A 16,062-nucleotide genomic window follows, 5' to 3' on the forward strand; every position below is an offset into this window, starting at 1 on the left:
AGTTAATCTGTATTATCAGTACTTGCAGATCTAAGGACAGATAACAGTGGCTACAAACCACTAGAGCCCACAGTCATACACATTTTTCTGAACATGCATTATGCAGTTTGTCAAATAACATCTTTCTTCAATCTAGGTATTTGTTTCTCATATTACATATTACCTACATGCAGTCAAGAGCACAGAGAAAACTGCTCTGGGCAAGCAACGAACAAACAGGTGGGCTGTTTTTTATTTACATTTCAAACAAATCTACCCACCAGGCAAACCCTGCCTTTGGCTGCTGCAAAGGACCACAGCAGCCCTGTGAAGGCACTGTGCCTCGTTTGCCAAGTTTGTTTTTAAGAGGCAGCCAACGAGAGTCCCTGCGGCTGGAAAACCATTCACAACAAAGTGACATGCGAGCCTGCAGCCACCTGAGGTGTTCCTCAGCAGCTGGCCTTGGGGGAATTCCAGCTAAACAACAGCCTGCATTCACTTGCCTGCACTATTGATCAGCCCAGCTACTTCAATAAATTAAGCCCTTTCTTAATTGTATCGTCCCTTTTATTCTGCAGTGTTATCCAGCGCAGCTTTTCCTGGCAAATGATGAGATCTTTCAATACCGGTCTCCATGTAATTTATATGTAAATAGTAAAAAGTGGATCCCAACACTGCTCCCTGCAGCATTCACCAATTAATCTCCTTTTAGCTTTTTACTGCCATCCTTTGTTTCCTGCCCGTTAGCCAATTTCCAGTAGACTGTGCCAACTTTACACTTTGTCTGCAGCTTCATATCTTTTATATTGTATGAAAAAGTATATCTTTTATACTGTGATGCACAAGTTTCTCAAATGTTTTCTGAGGAATCAAAGTGCTCATTCAAGAGCATCAATTGCATTTATTATTATTATTATTCTCTTGTAGACATAACCTCAAGGACTTTAAGCCACTAAAGTGTGATGTTTGCTTCCTGAAGCCACTTTGACTCCTTTTGATCATACTGTACTTTTCTATGTTTTTGCCTTCTCTGTTTCTTTTAATTCCTGAGGATTTCTCCAGAAGGCAGATATCAATTCAAAATGGTCTCCTTGGACCTATTTGTGGAATTGTCAGAAAGATTTTACTAATACTATGATACAACAAAAATTCTTCTTCATTACCTTTTTATTATTCGCTCTGGTGGCTGGCTTTGGGTTCCTTCCTGGCAAGGGCCAAATGCTGCCATCAGAGCCACATCTTTCCCCACCAAATAACTGAGCTGCCATTCAAAAATTTTTGGGATAAAATTCTGCTTTTCATCTGCAACAAGGTGGCTCTTACGAAGCTTCGAAAAGCAGAATTTCCTGCTGAAAGCTTTCAAATTAACTGTTCCATTATGAAAAATAAATATTTAATTCCATGCCAGAGAGCCTCAGCCATGGCTTGCCTGCTTTGTGCTATTCCAGTTCATTATAAGAGGTTCAAATCTCTAGAGCTCACCAACCTGCAGAAGTCCTCCAAATCTGGTCTCATAACAGCTGAGCCAGTGAATACTGATTACATTTGTCAGTCTTGGCTGCATGACTTTTCCTCCCATAGTCTGGCACTCTGTCAAAGTATCATTTCACACCGCCCTGAAATTACTATTATACGCCTATTTCTGATGTAGTCTCACGGATGTTTACCTTTCCTTGAACTAAATTTTGGTGGATATGGCATACCAGAGCTTTGTCATGCTGGAAGTAAAATGTTCAGAAAACTCACCACACTGTCCCTTACTTGAGAAAGGACATTGCAATTATGGCACAGAAACAGAAGCCAGAGGACTTGGATCTTCCCTCTGTCACGACTCACTCTGTGCCTTAATTTCCTGTGCCTCCTCTTTTCAACGTCTGGAAACTGCAAACTGTGCTTCCCCATCTCTATATAAACAATTCAAAATCCAATGCTGCACAGGGACCAAATGTGACTGCTGCCTGACACCACTGCCTTTGCTCCCAAGGCTCCCAGATGGCAGAATAAAGATGTTGTTTCTTAATGTTGATTTCTGTGCAAGGTGCACTGCCCAAGTTTGGACAGAACAAGTCAGGGAAAAACATGAGGAGTTAAGCACTGGGGCTCTCTCTGGGAAGAGATGATTAAGAGGAGGAGGTGCAATGGAAAGCAAGTTGGAGCATATGCTACTTCCTAATAATACTCAGGGGTTTTTTTGCCAGTATCTCTAAATTAAGGTGGCTGGTGCTCTGTCTTTCCTCCTCCTGCCCTTATACATTTCTGCTGAATTTAGCTGTGAAGAGGCTGTGGAAACAAAGCCAATTTTGCTTCCCTTTTGCAAAGCAGTTAAGAGATCCTGAAACGTGGCTAGCATATGAACTGGATGCCACATTCCAGAATTTGAACATGTATGGACACATTCCCTACAAATCAGAAAAGCCCATGAGAAGCTTTGGTTTATAGACATCGACAAACACTGCAGCAGCAATTGGCAGAAATTATATTGCTGGTATACTGTACTGCAGCCATTATGTATCCCAGAAGCACTGGGTCTCAGCAAGCCAGAAAGGAAAATAAATAATTTTTCTGGCATTAAACAAATCCATCATAGTGATGAGGGCAGAGCTCCTGCCTGCATGGCTGAGAGCAGGAGCTGGTCTCTAGTGAGGGACACCACACATTCAAAGGGAGAATGTACACAACTGATAGCAAGGAAACATGAAGAAGAGGCTGTCTGTAGATATCTCTCTTTTCTTCAGGGCTGGATTCTCTCAGCACTTTTTAAATTTTTATTTTTGTAACTGGAATTTTACTATATAATTTATATATAATAAATATAACTAGATATAAATTTTATATCTCTGTTTATAGGCACAGAGGCAAGAGGGGGACCACACCGCCACTCTGTGGAGTAAACCAGATTTTCTTTAGTTGTGGGGTGGATAATGGTGGCGCATCCTTTCTCCCTGCCCCTCCTCAGGCCACACTATGAGCTCAACATCAGGCCTTAGCCTTGATGAACAGCACCCGGGCTGAGCTCCTCTCAAGCTTATCAGAAACACCATCTGCTCCCAGGAACTTGTGCTGTCTAACTAAGCTCCTGTGTTTTTTTCCAACAGCCTTGGAAACTTATTCTTCTTACCTGAATAACAACCCAAATGGAACAATATTATAACAAAGTTATCAAACTTTCAGAGAAAGTTACCACCCAAACTGCAGCCAGAATTGAAAATTACTATGTCTAAAGCCAACTTTCTTGCAACCTTATTAACAGTGGGTTCAAGTGAGACCCTTTGAGTTCTCCTGGACCACAGCAGGCTGTGTACATACATATGTACATACATACATACACACATACTCTTTTAGGTCTGCATACCTCTAAGTTAGAATATACTATAGCCAAGGTGTAGGAATGTTGCTCTCTTAGATTCTTAAATATGTTAGATTCGTAAGTTAAGCCTATAAGTCAGCTACTGTTGTGCTTACAGTAAATTCTACAGAATCTTTTGTTAAGTTGTTTAAATTCAGCTATTGATTATGTGTTGTTAAAACCTTTAGGCCTAAGCTGGTTGTGAAGTCCAAGGATAAGTTTGGCAAGGGGGTCTACTCTGAACCTTGTGACTCAGCAGGAGGGTCTCCCTTATTCCTTTTTATCCTTACCCTTTCCCTTATCCTTATTCCTTACCCTTAAGCTTTTTTGTCCCCAGCTCCCACATAGATAATTTTTGGCTGACTTTAGTTTTAGATTGATTGATTTTAGATTTCAGTCCAATTTTTTCTCTGTGTGCTCCAACCATCTAGTAAGTATTAGAGTGAAGTCTGCCAAAAAACTTTGTCGTGCTTTCATTTTAATATTAAACCTGCTTTTGCTGATGATTCTTTGAGCAGCCTGAAACATTCATGACAAATTTGCCTTGGAGATGTCCTAAGTAAGGTTCATTTAATAATTTGGTTCCTTCCTAGCAGTATGATGCTATTTGTGTGTTTTCATTCTCTCATACTGCTATAGCAAGCAACAAATTCAAGGTCAGATACTGGGTATGGTTAAAACTTTCGCAGTCGAGTTGACAATGGACAGTTTTCAGCATTTGGGCCATGGAAGCAAAGCTGCCTCTTTTTGTGCTGTCATCAGATGGTTTGCCCTTGCTTAATATTTTATGAAAAATATGTGACATCTGTTCCTTGACGTAGGAACAGGAATGCAGTTACAGAGGGAGAAAAAAGAGCAAGGCCTGCATGTTCCTTGTTAACAAATACATTTAAATCCCTTTGGAAGGCTTGATATCCTTCACTGCAAAGTCTCCAGCGGCCAGAAACTGGGTGGAATTGTTAGTGATGAGGCCATTCAAAATGAAGGAGGCATTCAAAAGTACCCCTAACTCGAATATCACATAATCGCCTCATTACACCATCATCTGGGAATGCACACATCATTATTTGGTGTTTACACAAAACTATCAAAAGAATTAAGAATTGAAGGTTAAGAGGCAGACAGATGGAAGCATAAAGTATGCTCCCTGTGGCTCTTGGCATTTTCCTGCTTAAGAGCTGATTTGGTATCCTCTGTGTAATGCAGGATACTACCGTGCTGTGGAAGACATCCCTTCTGCAGTACATGGATTCACATCTTCTGTGAAGGCAGCATGATCTCAGCCTTGATAGGAGCAGGAGCATATGAAAGTGAAGGAGAGTTGGGCGTCTGTCACACTGAATGGCAAGGCTATGGGATAACCATGGAACAGGGGGTGAGGAAGAATCAGTGCTCTGCAGGGATGTGGAGCAATCAGAGCTAGAGCACACAGCTGGGGAATTTAGAATCTACTATGAACTTAGTTCCTACTATGTGGATGTTACTATCATGCTGCACCTTTGGAAAAGGCAGCAATTGTTACCTGGACTGGATCACAATCAGATCAGAGGATTTGAGAAGAACAAATAAACACACTAAGTAAATTTATTTCCCTCTCACAAATCAGATAGTTGGACCTTGGCTGTTTTACCTCAGGAGATGAGGACAGGAAAGGTTTGATGTATATATTGGAGTCGTGCACTTTCAGGTCATGGTCTCCCAGTCCTCTGGTGACTCCAATTGTTGCCATAACCCGAGCCTGGAAATAAAAAAAGAAATGGGATAAAATCTTGTTACATGGACTGTGTCAACAGGGAGTGAGATAACATTCCTCCTGTGTAACTGCTATGGTTAGGGATGAATTTCCTTTTCTCTCCCAGAAACTCTAGATTTAACATAGCTAATCAACATCAAAGCTTTTCACACTCATGCCATCTCCATTTATCTCCTTATTCCAAGCTTTGTTTTCACCCACATCCCACTCAGTCACCATCTCGAAGGTACCAGGTCTATAGAAACCTAACCCAGTCACCTCACTGTCCACACCAGTCTATGAGAGCAATCCTTCAGCAAACTGTACTGTTAATATAGGTTCTATAAAGAAGACAAAGAGTTTAATTACTCACATAAGGCATCCATGGCATCATCCTATTGACATATTGTTGTATAATCCCTTTACCAGGGAAAAGTGGCAAAGGCCACCCTAAATGGCTCAACACACAGGCTATGGTTAGGGATGAATTTCCTTTTCTCTCCCAGAAACTCTAGATTTAACATAGCTAATCAACATCAAAGCTTTTCACACTCATGCCATCTCCATTTATCTCCTTATTCCAAGCTTTGTTTTCACCCACATCCCACTCAGTCACCATCTCGAAGGTACCAGGTCTATAGAAACCTAACCCAGTCACCTCACTGTCCACACCAGTCTATGAGAGCAATCCTTCAGCAAACTGTACTGTTAATATAGGTTCTATAAAGAAGACAAAGAGTTTAATTACTCACATAAGGCATCCATGGCATCATCCTATTGACATATTGTTGTATAATCCCTTTACCAGGGAAAAGTGGCAAAGGCCACCCTAAAAGGCTCAACACAACAGTGCTCCCCTTCTAGGGAGAGTCACTCTACAGCAGGTCTGCAGCTCCCTCTCATCTACCACTTCCCCCCCCCAGCACCTTCCTCTGTGACATGACTGGTGTACCAAGAGGTTCTGGGCTCTCCTTCATTAAAGCTGCTCCAAAGACTGACCAGGCATTCAGCCTCCCAGGGAATTGTGCTCTCTGTGCTCTGCAGATCACTTCCCCCAACTCGAGCTCAGCCGCAACAGCTTCTGAGCAAGGGTGCTCAGCATCACTAACAGCAAGCACCTGACTCTGAATCATTTTGCCTCAGTGACTCCTAGGTCCACAGGGCCATAAGAAAGTAAATTACAAAGATGTGCATGAAATGTTTTTCAAATAATTATAAACTTAATGAAATTCAGAGATAAGCTGCAGGTCTGAACCTTCAAAACAAGGACTGATTTTGAAGAGTGTCTGTTTTTGCATGGAGATAAGAACCTAATGCAGCAGAGGAGCACTATTTAGAAACACAGCAAGTATACCAATATCAGCAAACTGACACCACTGCGTCCTTATATTGATCCTACTGCTGCATCCAGCTAAGCTTGCCGGGACCAACACTAACGATCTCACTGTTCTTAATCACAGAGCTGAAGACAAAGTATAACAAACAGAACAGTGTTTCACTCTTTCAGCTATCAGTCTTCACACATCAGAAAAAATCAACAGTGAGTTCATGTACACTAGCTAAAGAAGATAAGGTTAAAAGGTCTTATACTTTACAAATCCTGCCTTGATCCCTCCTCTTCCTAAATTAGAGTTTTGCATCTCAGAGCACTATTAAATATCTTCCTGCTTTGTTCTAGTTACATTTTACACTGAAACAGGAACATTTAAAGTCAATTACTTACAATGGTCACATTGTAGCCTATTTACAATGAAAGGAAAACAAAAGCAAACTAAACAAATGACTGCTGTAAAATGCTTATGTTGAGCTCTCCCCACCACCCCCCAGACATGCGACTGATTTATGACAGAACCAAGATATTCTTTCAAGCTGTCAAAACAATATAATAAAGAGATACTGAGTGGAAAACACTGGACTGCCATGGGCTAAACTGAGTGGTAAATAGCACAGAATTCCTTCTTCCTTTGGTCTGAGGAAAGCAAATGCGCCCACCTTCTTGCCTTCTCCATATATAAGGGGAAACTTCAAGTCATCTTCCTCAATGGTTTTGTATGCCCTGTGGGGGAGGACAAACAACAGTTATGAAGCTTGTACTCAATTAGTGACCCAGTGCCCTGAAACAAGCAGCTGAGATTTCAAAAACTGGGAGGGGGACGTGGAAATAATAATTTTTCCTAGGGACCCTGTCTTTGAACCAAGATGTAAATTTCTTTTTCTGCAGGAAGGTTTTCTGTAAACAGTTATCCATTTCACCAAAAGGAAAAGTGAAGATGGGAAAATATCTAACATGCCAGGCTGCTCCTATTGATTGCAAAGAAAGAGGTGAACTGAAATAACATCCTAATCAGGTAAGATATTGTCAGATATGGTACCAGCTATACCATAATACAGTGTCATAAACGACCCAAATCCAACCAAATAAAAAAAACCCAAACAAAATAACCCCAAGCCAAGAAATTAACCAATGCCTAGATTCACACTGTTAAGGTGAAATGTGAGCAATGACAGGATGTGTACACACGGTATGAAACAGCTTTCTGATCCTGTTCTCACCCTCCAGGACCGTAGAAACCAAGACAAGCTTCACGTGCTGAAGTCTTAGGATATCTAGTGCTCATTTGACCTTGACTGCAACAGTCAAGGTTGTCAGAGGTTTCACATTTCACAGCAGCTTTCCCATGGACAGGAGACAAGAGAAATAAATGCTCATGCTCTGATTCTGTTTGCTGCATGCCTGCGTACTCTACCTTTTACACATCCAGCTGTTGACATTGATGAGGTGAGGTTAGCGATTTTGCCAGTGAGAAATAAAAAGCTCAAACCAACAGAAGATGACAGTCATTCTCATAAGCTATAGAGTCTTGTGGTTTGTACAATACACGCTTGAGCTCAGGTGCTGGGGTACCTTTCTGGCTGAGGTACATTGTGGTATGAAGGGAAGCATGCCCATCTGGGGCAAAGTCATCCCTCCCCAGCCTTTCCCTGCATGTTGTGCTTCCCTCCTGGCCCATCCATGCCCAAAGCCCTCAGTACCCCGAGTGCACAAACTGGAGGGTGAGGGAAGTGCTGGGCAGGTCCCCTGCCAGCCACTGCCAGCCCCTGCTGCGTAGCTCTCCAGCTCTCCGGGATGGCTGCCTGAGCTCCAGGGAGTCACATGGAATTGGGTATAAGCAATGTTAAGGCTGTGACGTAAACCAGCAGGAAATTAAAAATTAAATGTGAAATCTTATATTGTAATCAAACTGCCCCCTGCTTCACCAAAATATGGCACAGGTCTGGGACCAATAAATGGTGCTACACATGCTGCATCACCCAGGCAAGCCTCAGACTTACTGAGAGTTGCACAGACATTTAAGCCCCACCTTTACATTTTCCAGTAATCACAAGGGATCAAATTAGGGTTTTGGAGGTGAGGAAGGATCAAGAAAAAGAGAAAAGCAACCAAAATGCATAGAAGAAACAGTAGTGGAGGGCTCACTTCACATACTAAAAAACATTACTATGTATATAATCCCCAAATAAAACTAGGTGAGTTTTGCAAAATACAGTGGGTCCTTCATGTAGTCAAGAATATCTTACAATATATAACCATAATATTTGGCCATCTCTCTAAGACACAGTACAGTGAAGGCATTCAAATGGCATTCTGCACAGGGGAGGGCAAATAAATTAGCTCTTAAACCAGACAAAGAGCCACAAATTACTACAAGTAGCCAACATGATAATACTTCCCTGATGTTTAAATCCTGGAATAGCATTTATTTGGGAAGGAGTCGTCAGTCATGGATTTTGCTCTTGTTCCTTCATTTCCAGCAAATATCTCTGCCTCACTCTCTAACTTGGATAGCCTGGTTTAAATGTGCAGGAAAAAAATTTACTCTTTCTGACTGCTCATGAACATGTTTTCAAGCTTCCAACTGGACCTATAGTACTGGAAGCCCTGGGAAAACATCCTTGAGGAGTCTGAATTATGCCTTGCACAGACCCAGTTGTGCTCTGCCACCAAGAAAATGGGTATAATGTCCTTTGGGCATCAGTCAAATGACTAATCAAGTCACAAACCTGAGAAGACAACCATCCTATTGGACATTCACATTGTTGCATGTATTTGTTAAAATAGCAAAGAAAACTAAGATGATGTTACTTAACTACTTGCAGCCCCCTTTTTAAAAGTAAAAAACATGCCTATTCTTTACACACAGACTATATTATCTGCAAGGTAACTAGAAATATTTAAGACCAAACCCCTCACTTTACACTGTCCTGTAAGTTGACAAAAATAGGGACCAAGCTTTTTTCTCTCCTCTTTCTCCTTATATTCTCCTACACAACAGCTCACACTGACTGTGCTTTAGGAAGGGAAAAAAGTATCATTTAGGCCAGTGTCCTTCAAAAGAATGCTCCCCACTGCTGAGTCCAGCTTCTTTTATGGAACCATTACAAAAACCACTGTCCCTCAGGCCTTCAACTGTGACACCTCCGTGTAAGGACACTGGGGGAGGCAATGTTCCAAGGGCTGCAGCTAACTTATTCCATCAGCAGATCAGGGAGAACAGCTGACTAGCCTGTGACCTCCTGAAGCTGTGCAACTAAGTGAGGGAGGCCCAGAGAGCTACAGTGATTTATTTCGTGGTTTCTCATGGCCTGTCACCTCTTGGGCTTAAAACTTGGGTGTCAAACTCATCTCAAATGTGTTTTTTTCTGTTGATGTTGCTATTGCCTAAAAAATTACCATAATTTAAAAAAAATGCTCAGAACTGCGCCCACAGTAGCAGAGGAAGCACAGGCACACTGAAAAGCAACATGTGACACTCTAGAAAAGTACCTGTATGTCCTGCATTACTAGAGAAACAGAATCAGTAATATACTAGTGTGAGGTTTGCTGCAAGAGAAGCAGGAAGCACAGCTTTTCAGCTAACAACTCAGCAACTGTACTCGGGAAATGGAAAGAAGATATCAAGTGCATTTTAATTTATGCCTTGTGAAACCTCCTGTATTTTGTATGTGGGTTTATTTCACACAGGCTGCAGCCTTCTGGACTATTTCTCTTGATTTTATGTAATAAAGTTGCATTTATACTGTCATGTATTGTATATAAAGATATAATATGGCAGTAAGTTCATCAAACACAGACAGAGAACCTGAGGAGGTGGTTCGACTCTTTTAGTGCCAGCATGGCCTTATTTAGCCCTCTGTGTAATTCAGCCCAGCTCACTGTATTAACAACACAGTGTTGTGACCCTCTCTTCTCCCTGTATTCCTTGTCCACATCCCAGGAGGTTTTAGTGGCCACTAGGGAATGACAAGAAAGGTTATAAAGACAAGGCAACGCTATTGCTTCCAGCTCCGAATGAGCCTAAAGCTTGTTAAGTGCTTCTGCCACGTAAGCCTCTCTTTTTCCAAATGGAAAAACAGGGGGAGCAGTGGAGAGTAGAAAAGGCAAGCTCGTGCCCAGCTAGATCTAGCTGCACTTTTTTCAGTTAACTTTGTTTCTTCTTTTCATTTCAAAAGAATTATGAAATGCTACTGCTGTCCAAAAATACTGAACTAGGCCTTGACATATGTACCACCCACAAAGTTACATTTGGACTCAGGATCAACATTTTGGAAAACTGGGCCAAATCGCACCAGGAGCCAAAAGAGATGTCAGAACAAAAGAACTAGGACTGACATGATGTTACTCATATGCTAACTGGAATCTGCTCTAAATGCATGGTGAAAAATAACCAGGAGCTATTAAATGAACAACACAATCTACAGAAGAAGTTTCTTAGAGTGTTGGGGTCATTGTCAATGCTTTAACACTCTTTAAATAAAAGATTATCAAAGTTACTTGCATATTTCTAGGTCAGAACTTGAAAAACCAGTCAGCTCCCATTTGCAAATTTCAGAGCCAAAATCCTAGATAACATCTTACATGTGTTATGAGTTCTCCTGCCATATAAGATGTATTAAAATTTGCCTTCTGAAAGCACATACAAATTCATGTAAGAGTAGAAGTTGATGACTAAAACCAAAATTCTGTTTTCTTTCATGGCAAACTGTATAAGGTTACTGGTCATGAAAAGTACTGCATTGGCATCCCCAGGCACAACAGATGGTGTTGAAAACACAACCTACTCTGACCTGGAAGGTTCAGTTCTGTGCATGACAGGGGAATCCAGACTCAGAGCTCTGCTTTTTCATGGCACTTGGCTTTAGAAAGTTTGTCTGTTTCACATCTCTGCTTCTAACACCCAATAGTAAACTGAGAATTAAACCTAAGGAAGAGCAAAGAAAATCATCATCATCAAAGGGCTTAGCTTGAAGCACAGAATAAATCTACTCGTGGAAAGCAACCAAGAGAAAGTACTACTGCTTCATTGAAGTCCTAGTTCTCAGTGAGTACAAGGCTAAAGGCATCTCTGAGACAGCTTTGTAGATTTAATGTATTTCTAGCACTGCTTTGCTACCACTCTAAAATCCCCCAAACCTAGGGCCATCCATACACCCTCCACATGCCCCAACTCTCCCCCTCACCCAAAACAACAAACTACCCCAGCTATCCAAACAACCTCCTTCTCAAGCTCAACTAGCTTTGGTCATACCAACAGAAAAGCATATTTTAATCTTTAAGCAACACAAAACTTGATAGAAACTCTTTCTTTTTTTCCCCCTCCCACACAAGTAATCAGTAGAATGGAGCTCACCCTTTGGGTAACAGAGTTTAAACCACCAGTCCAAAAGGAATTGTTCATCTCTACTATCTGTTGAACTACAGGCACCTAAACAGTGTAAGTGCATGCTTATTATCAAAGAAAAAAGACATGTAGCGCAGTTTAGGCACAAATCCACTGAAAATTACACAATTTATGTCTCAACTCAGCCATAATCTTAAAAAATGTCCTTATCCTTGTGCTTCTGCAGAATCAGGATCTCTAAATCCAGATAGCACTGTCTGATACTAAGTACCCTCTAGATAGGTTAGCTCTAATGTTCAGTGTCTCAGTATTTTCCCCCTATTGCTCATCTGACACATAGTTTAATGAAACAAAATTACAATAAACAAAGATAATTAATGCACACAAACTATAGCAGTTTTTGTTAAGAGAAAAGATGATGGCAAAGCCAAATCAAAGACTGATGAACGTGCACATAGGCACAAAGTAGTTTTTAGAGGAAGATCTACTTCAACCAAGATACTCTCATATGCCTTTTTTCAAGTAAAGAGGAAAACATACAAGTTTAAAAACACTCATTATTCACAGAAAATTCAGAAACACCTTCTTATGAACCGGAAAGTGTATAATGCTTCATTTTGCAAATCCCAGTTCTGTCCACCAATCTAAAAAAAAAAAAAATAGTAGTCTCTCAGCATGACTTGTATACATCTATGATCTCTGGCTTGGTCAAATCAGACTAATACATGACCTCCAGGGAGCCTTCACTGCTGTGTACAGTCCTAAGATGGAGTCTGGACTTTAGAGCGCACCAGCACCATGTACTCCTGTGGAAGTAATTCCTAAACAAAACAAACTATCCATTTTGGCTAGCCCAGTTTAAAGACTCAAGCATCAGAACCTTTTCAGGCACTTCCCAGAATGTGACTGACTTTTTAGTCCATCTACCTCTATTGGAGCGTTAAAAGAAAGTCGTAGAAGAAAAGTCAGGGACAGGATTGTCAAGCATCTCAAGCATTCAGAGAGGTCCTTGCGCAAAAAAAGATAGATCAGGGAAAAAAAATTAATGAAGGTATTTAAAAGCAGAGGCTGGGAGGGACAGAGCAAGAGCATTTCAAGTGCTTGTGACCAGTTGAGCTTCCACTACTGAGTGACAAAACCTGTGTGCAGATACTGCAGCTGCACATTAAGCAGGTTCACTTTCTGCAACAGCCTCAGCAGGCTAAGTTTCTTTTCTGCCCCCAGTGAACTTGCTGCCTTGAGCACCTCTTAACATTTATTTCATTTCTTCTACTCTTAAAAGACAAACAGGAAGGTTTGTCAGCAATTTACTCTGGAGACAGAGGGGTAATGGAAGTGGGCTGCTAACACTTTGTGGGCTGAGTGCACTGGACTGCACTGTGATGGACAGAAAAACCATTTTTAAATTTGTATTTTGCCATATTTCTTGTTAAAAGGTCGTTGTGAGGCAGATGGGAGAAAGGCTGCATGTAAACTCACAGTGCCTGCTCCACAACTGCTAGCTGGGATCCTCTGGAAGCAAAGGAGATTGAGGTTTAGGTGGAATCACAAAGCAAATTCTTCTGGGAAAGATCTCTGTAGTGCAGGATGGAGGAGGACAGTGAGACACAGCAAACAGAGACCTCACCATTCCACAGAAGTGTTGGAAACTCCTCCAAGGAGCAAAGGGCCTCCTCTCAGCCAGAAGCAGAGCCATAAATCAATCTTCGGTAAGAAAGAGAACTTCTATGGACCCAGCTGAGGTTATGTCAAATTTGTGCAGATGGGAAGCCACAGAAAGCATGAGTGTGGAAGGAGACTTCACCTTATCAGGAAGAAGGGCTGTTTTTGTTGGATTTTCAGATTGAAGATTATCTTATTCCAGATTAGTTTCCTTCTGACAAAACAGACTGGGATTCTTTCATTTGCCCTTGCATATGCAGCACCTGGTTCCATGCCAAGGCAAAGCCCAAGTGGAGATGCACAGCGACACAGGAACAGGTCTTAGATGCATGGGTTCCAGAAGGAGATGCTCTTGCAGGACATGACTCAGACCAACTTCATTCTTATCACTCTCGTTTGGCGCCAGAGAGGCCATTTACACAGAGCTTTTATTCCAGACTTAAGCTTTCTCTTTTGCTGCAGCAGTATTTCTTTCCTGCTTCTGCTTTCTTCTGCCCCAGACTGGCTCAGCTCCTGTGGCATGTGCACGCTTGGGGGAAAGAGCCATTCATCACCGTCAGGAGACATGCACAGCACGTCAGCTCTCCCCTCCTGCTGCTCCTGCAGTGAGGGCTGCAAATCTTGAAAAGATGCATAGCATGCACATTGCAAACAGCCATTCATCATCGCAGAGCTGTGCCCCAGACACCCAGGCACAGCCCAGCAAGCTGCTCTAGTTGTGTGCACCAACGAGGCATGTCCCCTCCTGCTCCCCGCCACCTTGCAGCGAGAGACAAAAGCACAGACACAGAAAGCAAGGCAGGTGACTGCGGATGATGGTTTCTGCTGCAAAAATTATATCTTCTCTCTCTCCAGAACGGCCCAGTGCTGCAAAGGTGCCCCATAATCATTAAATTATGAAAATGTAAGTTGCTGGAAGGAAATTAATACCAGGCATGACTGGGGAAAAGGTTGCTTTCTTGTGAAGTAATTATGAAATTAAAATTTGATCTCTCCCTGGCGATTGCACAAAGGATACGGCTGAGGTCTTAAACAATGATACAGCCAGGATTTCAGCAAAAGAAACACAGAATGTTTCACTAGACAAAAAAGCTCAATTAAAAAAAAAAAAAAAAAAAAAAAAAAAAAAAAAAAAAAAAGAGGGAAAGGATGACTTTTTGTAAATTACATGATTTTGGCTAAAAGGTGCAATCAAGCAGGTTAGAGCACAGTGTTTGCAGACTTCCAATTACTTCTTACAAGTTGGAATCAAGCTGTTAGGAAATGCAGCTTATCTGAATAAGACTAATAATGCTAAACTAATTAGACCCTCAGGCATTAGCCAGCAGATAAATTCAGGCCAAAAAGAGGGACACTGTCACTTTAAATACTGCCTTGGGATCGGTGGAAAAGCTAATGAGGAGTGTCAGTTGGGGCTGTTTTATTAGGTGATTCTCTAGAGACTATAGCCTGAGGTTTCTGTAGCAGGGCTTCTGTGCTTGATTCAATAAATCAATTTATATTAAAGGAGGGTGCAGCACAGGTGCCAGCTCCATAAAGTATTTCTGTGGCTTTTCTCAATCTGTTCAGGCACTCCTTGGGCAGGCTACCTGGACGTGGTGCCAAAAGACACTGAGCCCAGCAATAAAGAGTAAGATAGCAGCCACATCGGCAATATTTGTTCAAATCAGCTCACACATTACCAAGCAAAACATGTACATTGGCTCTCACCGGGGTACTCTGGATCCCCAATAAGTGATTAATGAGAGCCAGTTTTTTGTGAGCTGGAGTCTGAACCGCAGACGGCAAGGCGAGCTGCACAATGAAAGCAAAAGGCATCCATCCCAAACAAAATAAAATGGCTTGAAAAGTGAAGTTGCTTTTTTAATCAGATGCTTAGAGGCCGAAAGACATTCCCTGTTGGAAAGAAAAGGGCGAGTGCAGAGCAGGCTGGCAGCTTTCCAGGCAGTGGACAATATTGACTCTAGAATAAAATGGGTTTTGCTTAGTGCTCGCCTCAGGGCACCAGCCTCCCTGCTTTGGAATAAATCATGCGGGCAGGCAATTCTCCAGCACGGGCTCACCCTCGGGGGCTGACCCCATGTGCCACAGCACCCCCTCACCAAACACATGGACACAGAGCTGGCAAGGGCTCCACTGCTGCTGCAAAGACGGCGTAGTCAGAGACAGTGCCCAATTTTCCCACTCGCTGCTGCCTTGGGCTTCAGCCCATAGTATGTGGTGGGCACTACACTGCCTCAAACCATTTCTGATGAGGTGCAGCTCAGCTCTGCTGCTCAGCTCTGCCTCTCCTGTAGGGCAAAGGATGCAATCAGTAAACATGTCAAAACCCGTACTTGCTACCTAGGTCTCTTCTTTCATGCTAAAATCAAGTCAGAAGGCTGAAGTTGTGATCTAGAAACAAGCCTTTAAAGAACTCCATTTCAATGCATTAAGTAGAAAAGCCACTGGTTTTGTTCCAAGGAGGAGCAAAAAACTAATTTTGAAACCACCAAAGTTGATGCCAACTGATAAGGCCTTCTGGATGCCTTCGGTTAAGTATGGCTCCTCCAGCCCCACAGAAGGCTGAGATGGGAACTCTGGAAGGAGCCACAGTGAAGGACACAGTCAATCAGAAAGCCAGGTTTAGGAAGGTTCTAGAATACAGTCAAAGCAAAGTACTT

The 16,062-nt window shown here is 42.1% G+C and overlaps 1 protein-coding gene across 1 annotated transcript in view; it reads right to left on the minus strand.

The window, feature by feature from the left end:
• The window catches only part of PPM1H (protein phosphatase, Mg2+/Mn2+ dependent 1H), a 127,654-nt gene that overhangs the window by 14,515 nt on the left and 97,077 nt on the right, over positions 1-16,062 (minus strand). The window contains exons 7-8 of the mRNA XM_066319098.1: positions 7,050-7,113; positions 4,956-5,063 (exon numbers count right to left, since the gene is read on the minus strand). Coding sequence (XP_066175195.1) covers positions 4,956-5,063; positions 7,050-7,113 — 172 coding nt within the window. The remainder of the gene's footprint in view (positions 1-4,955; positions 5,064-7,049; positions 7,114-16,062) is intronic.

The sequence above is a fragment of the Sylvia atricapilla genome, chromosome 5 (genome assembly GCF_009819655.1).
Source record: "Sylvia atricapilla isolate bSylAtr1 chromosome 5, bSylAtr1.pri, whole genome shotgun sequence".
Lineage (NCBI taxonomy): Eukaryota > Metazoa > Chordata > Aves > Passeriformes > Sylviidae > Sylvia > Sylvia atricapilla.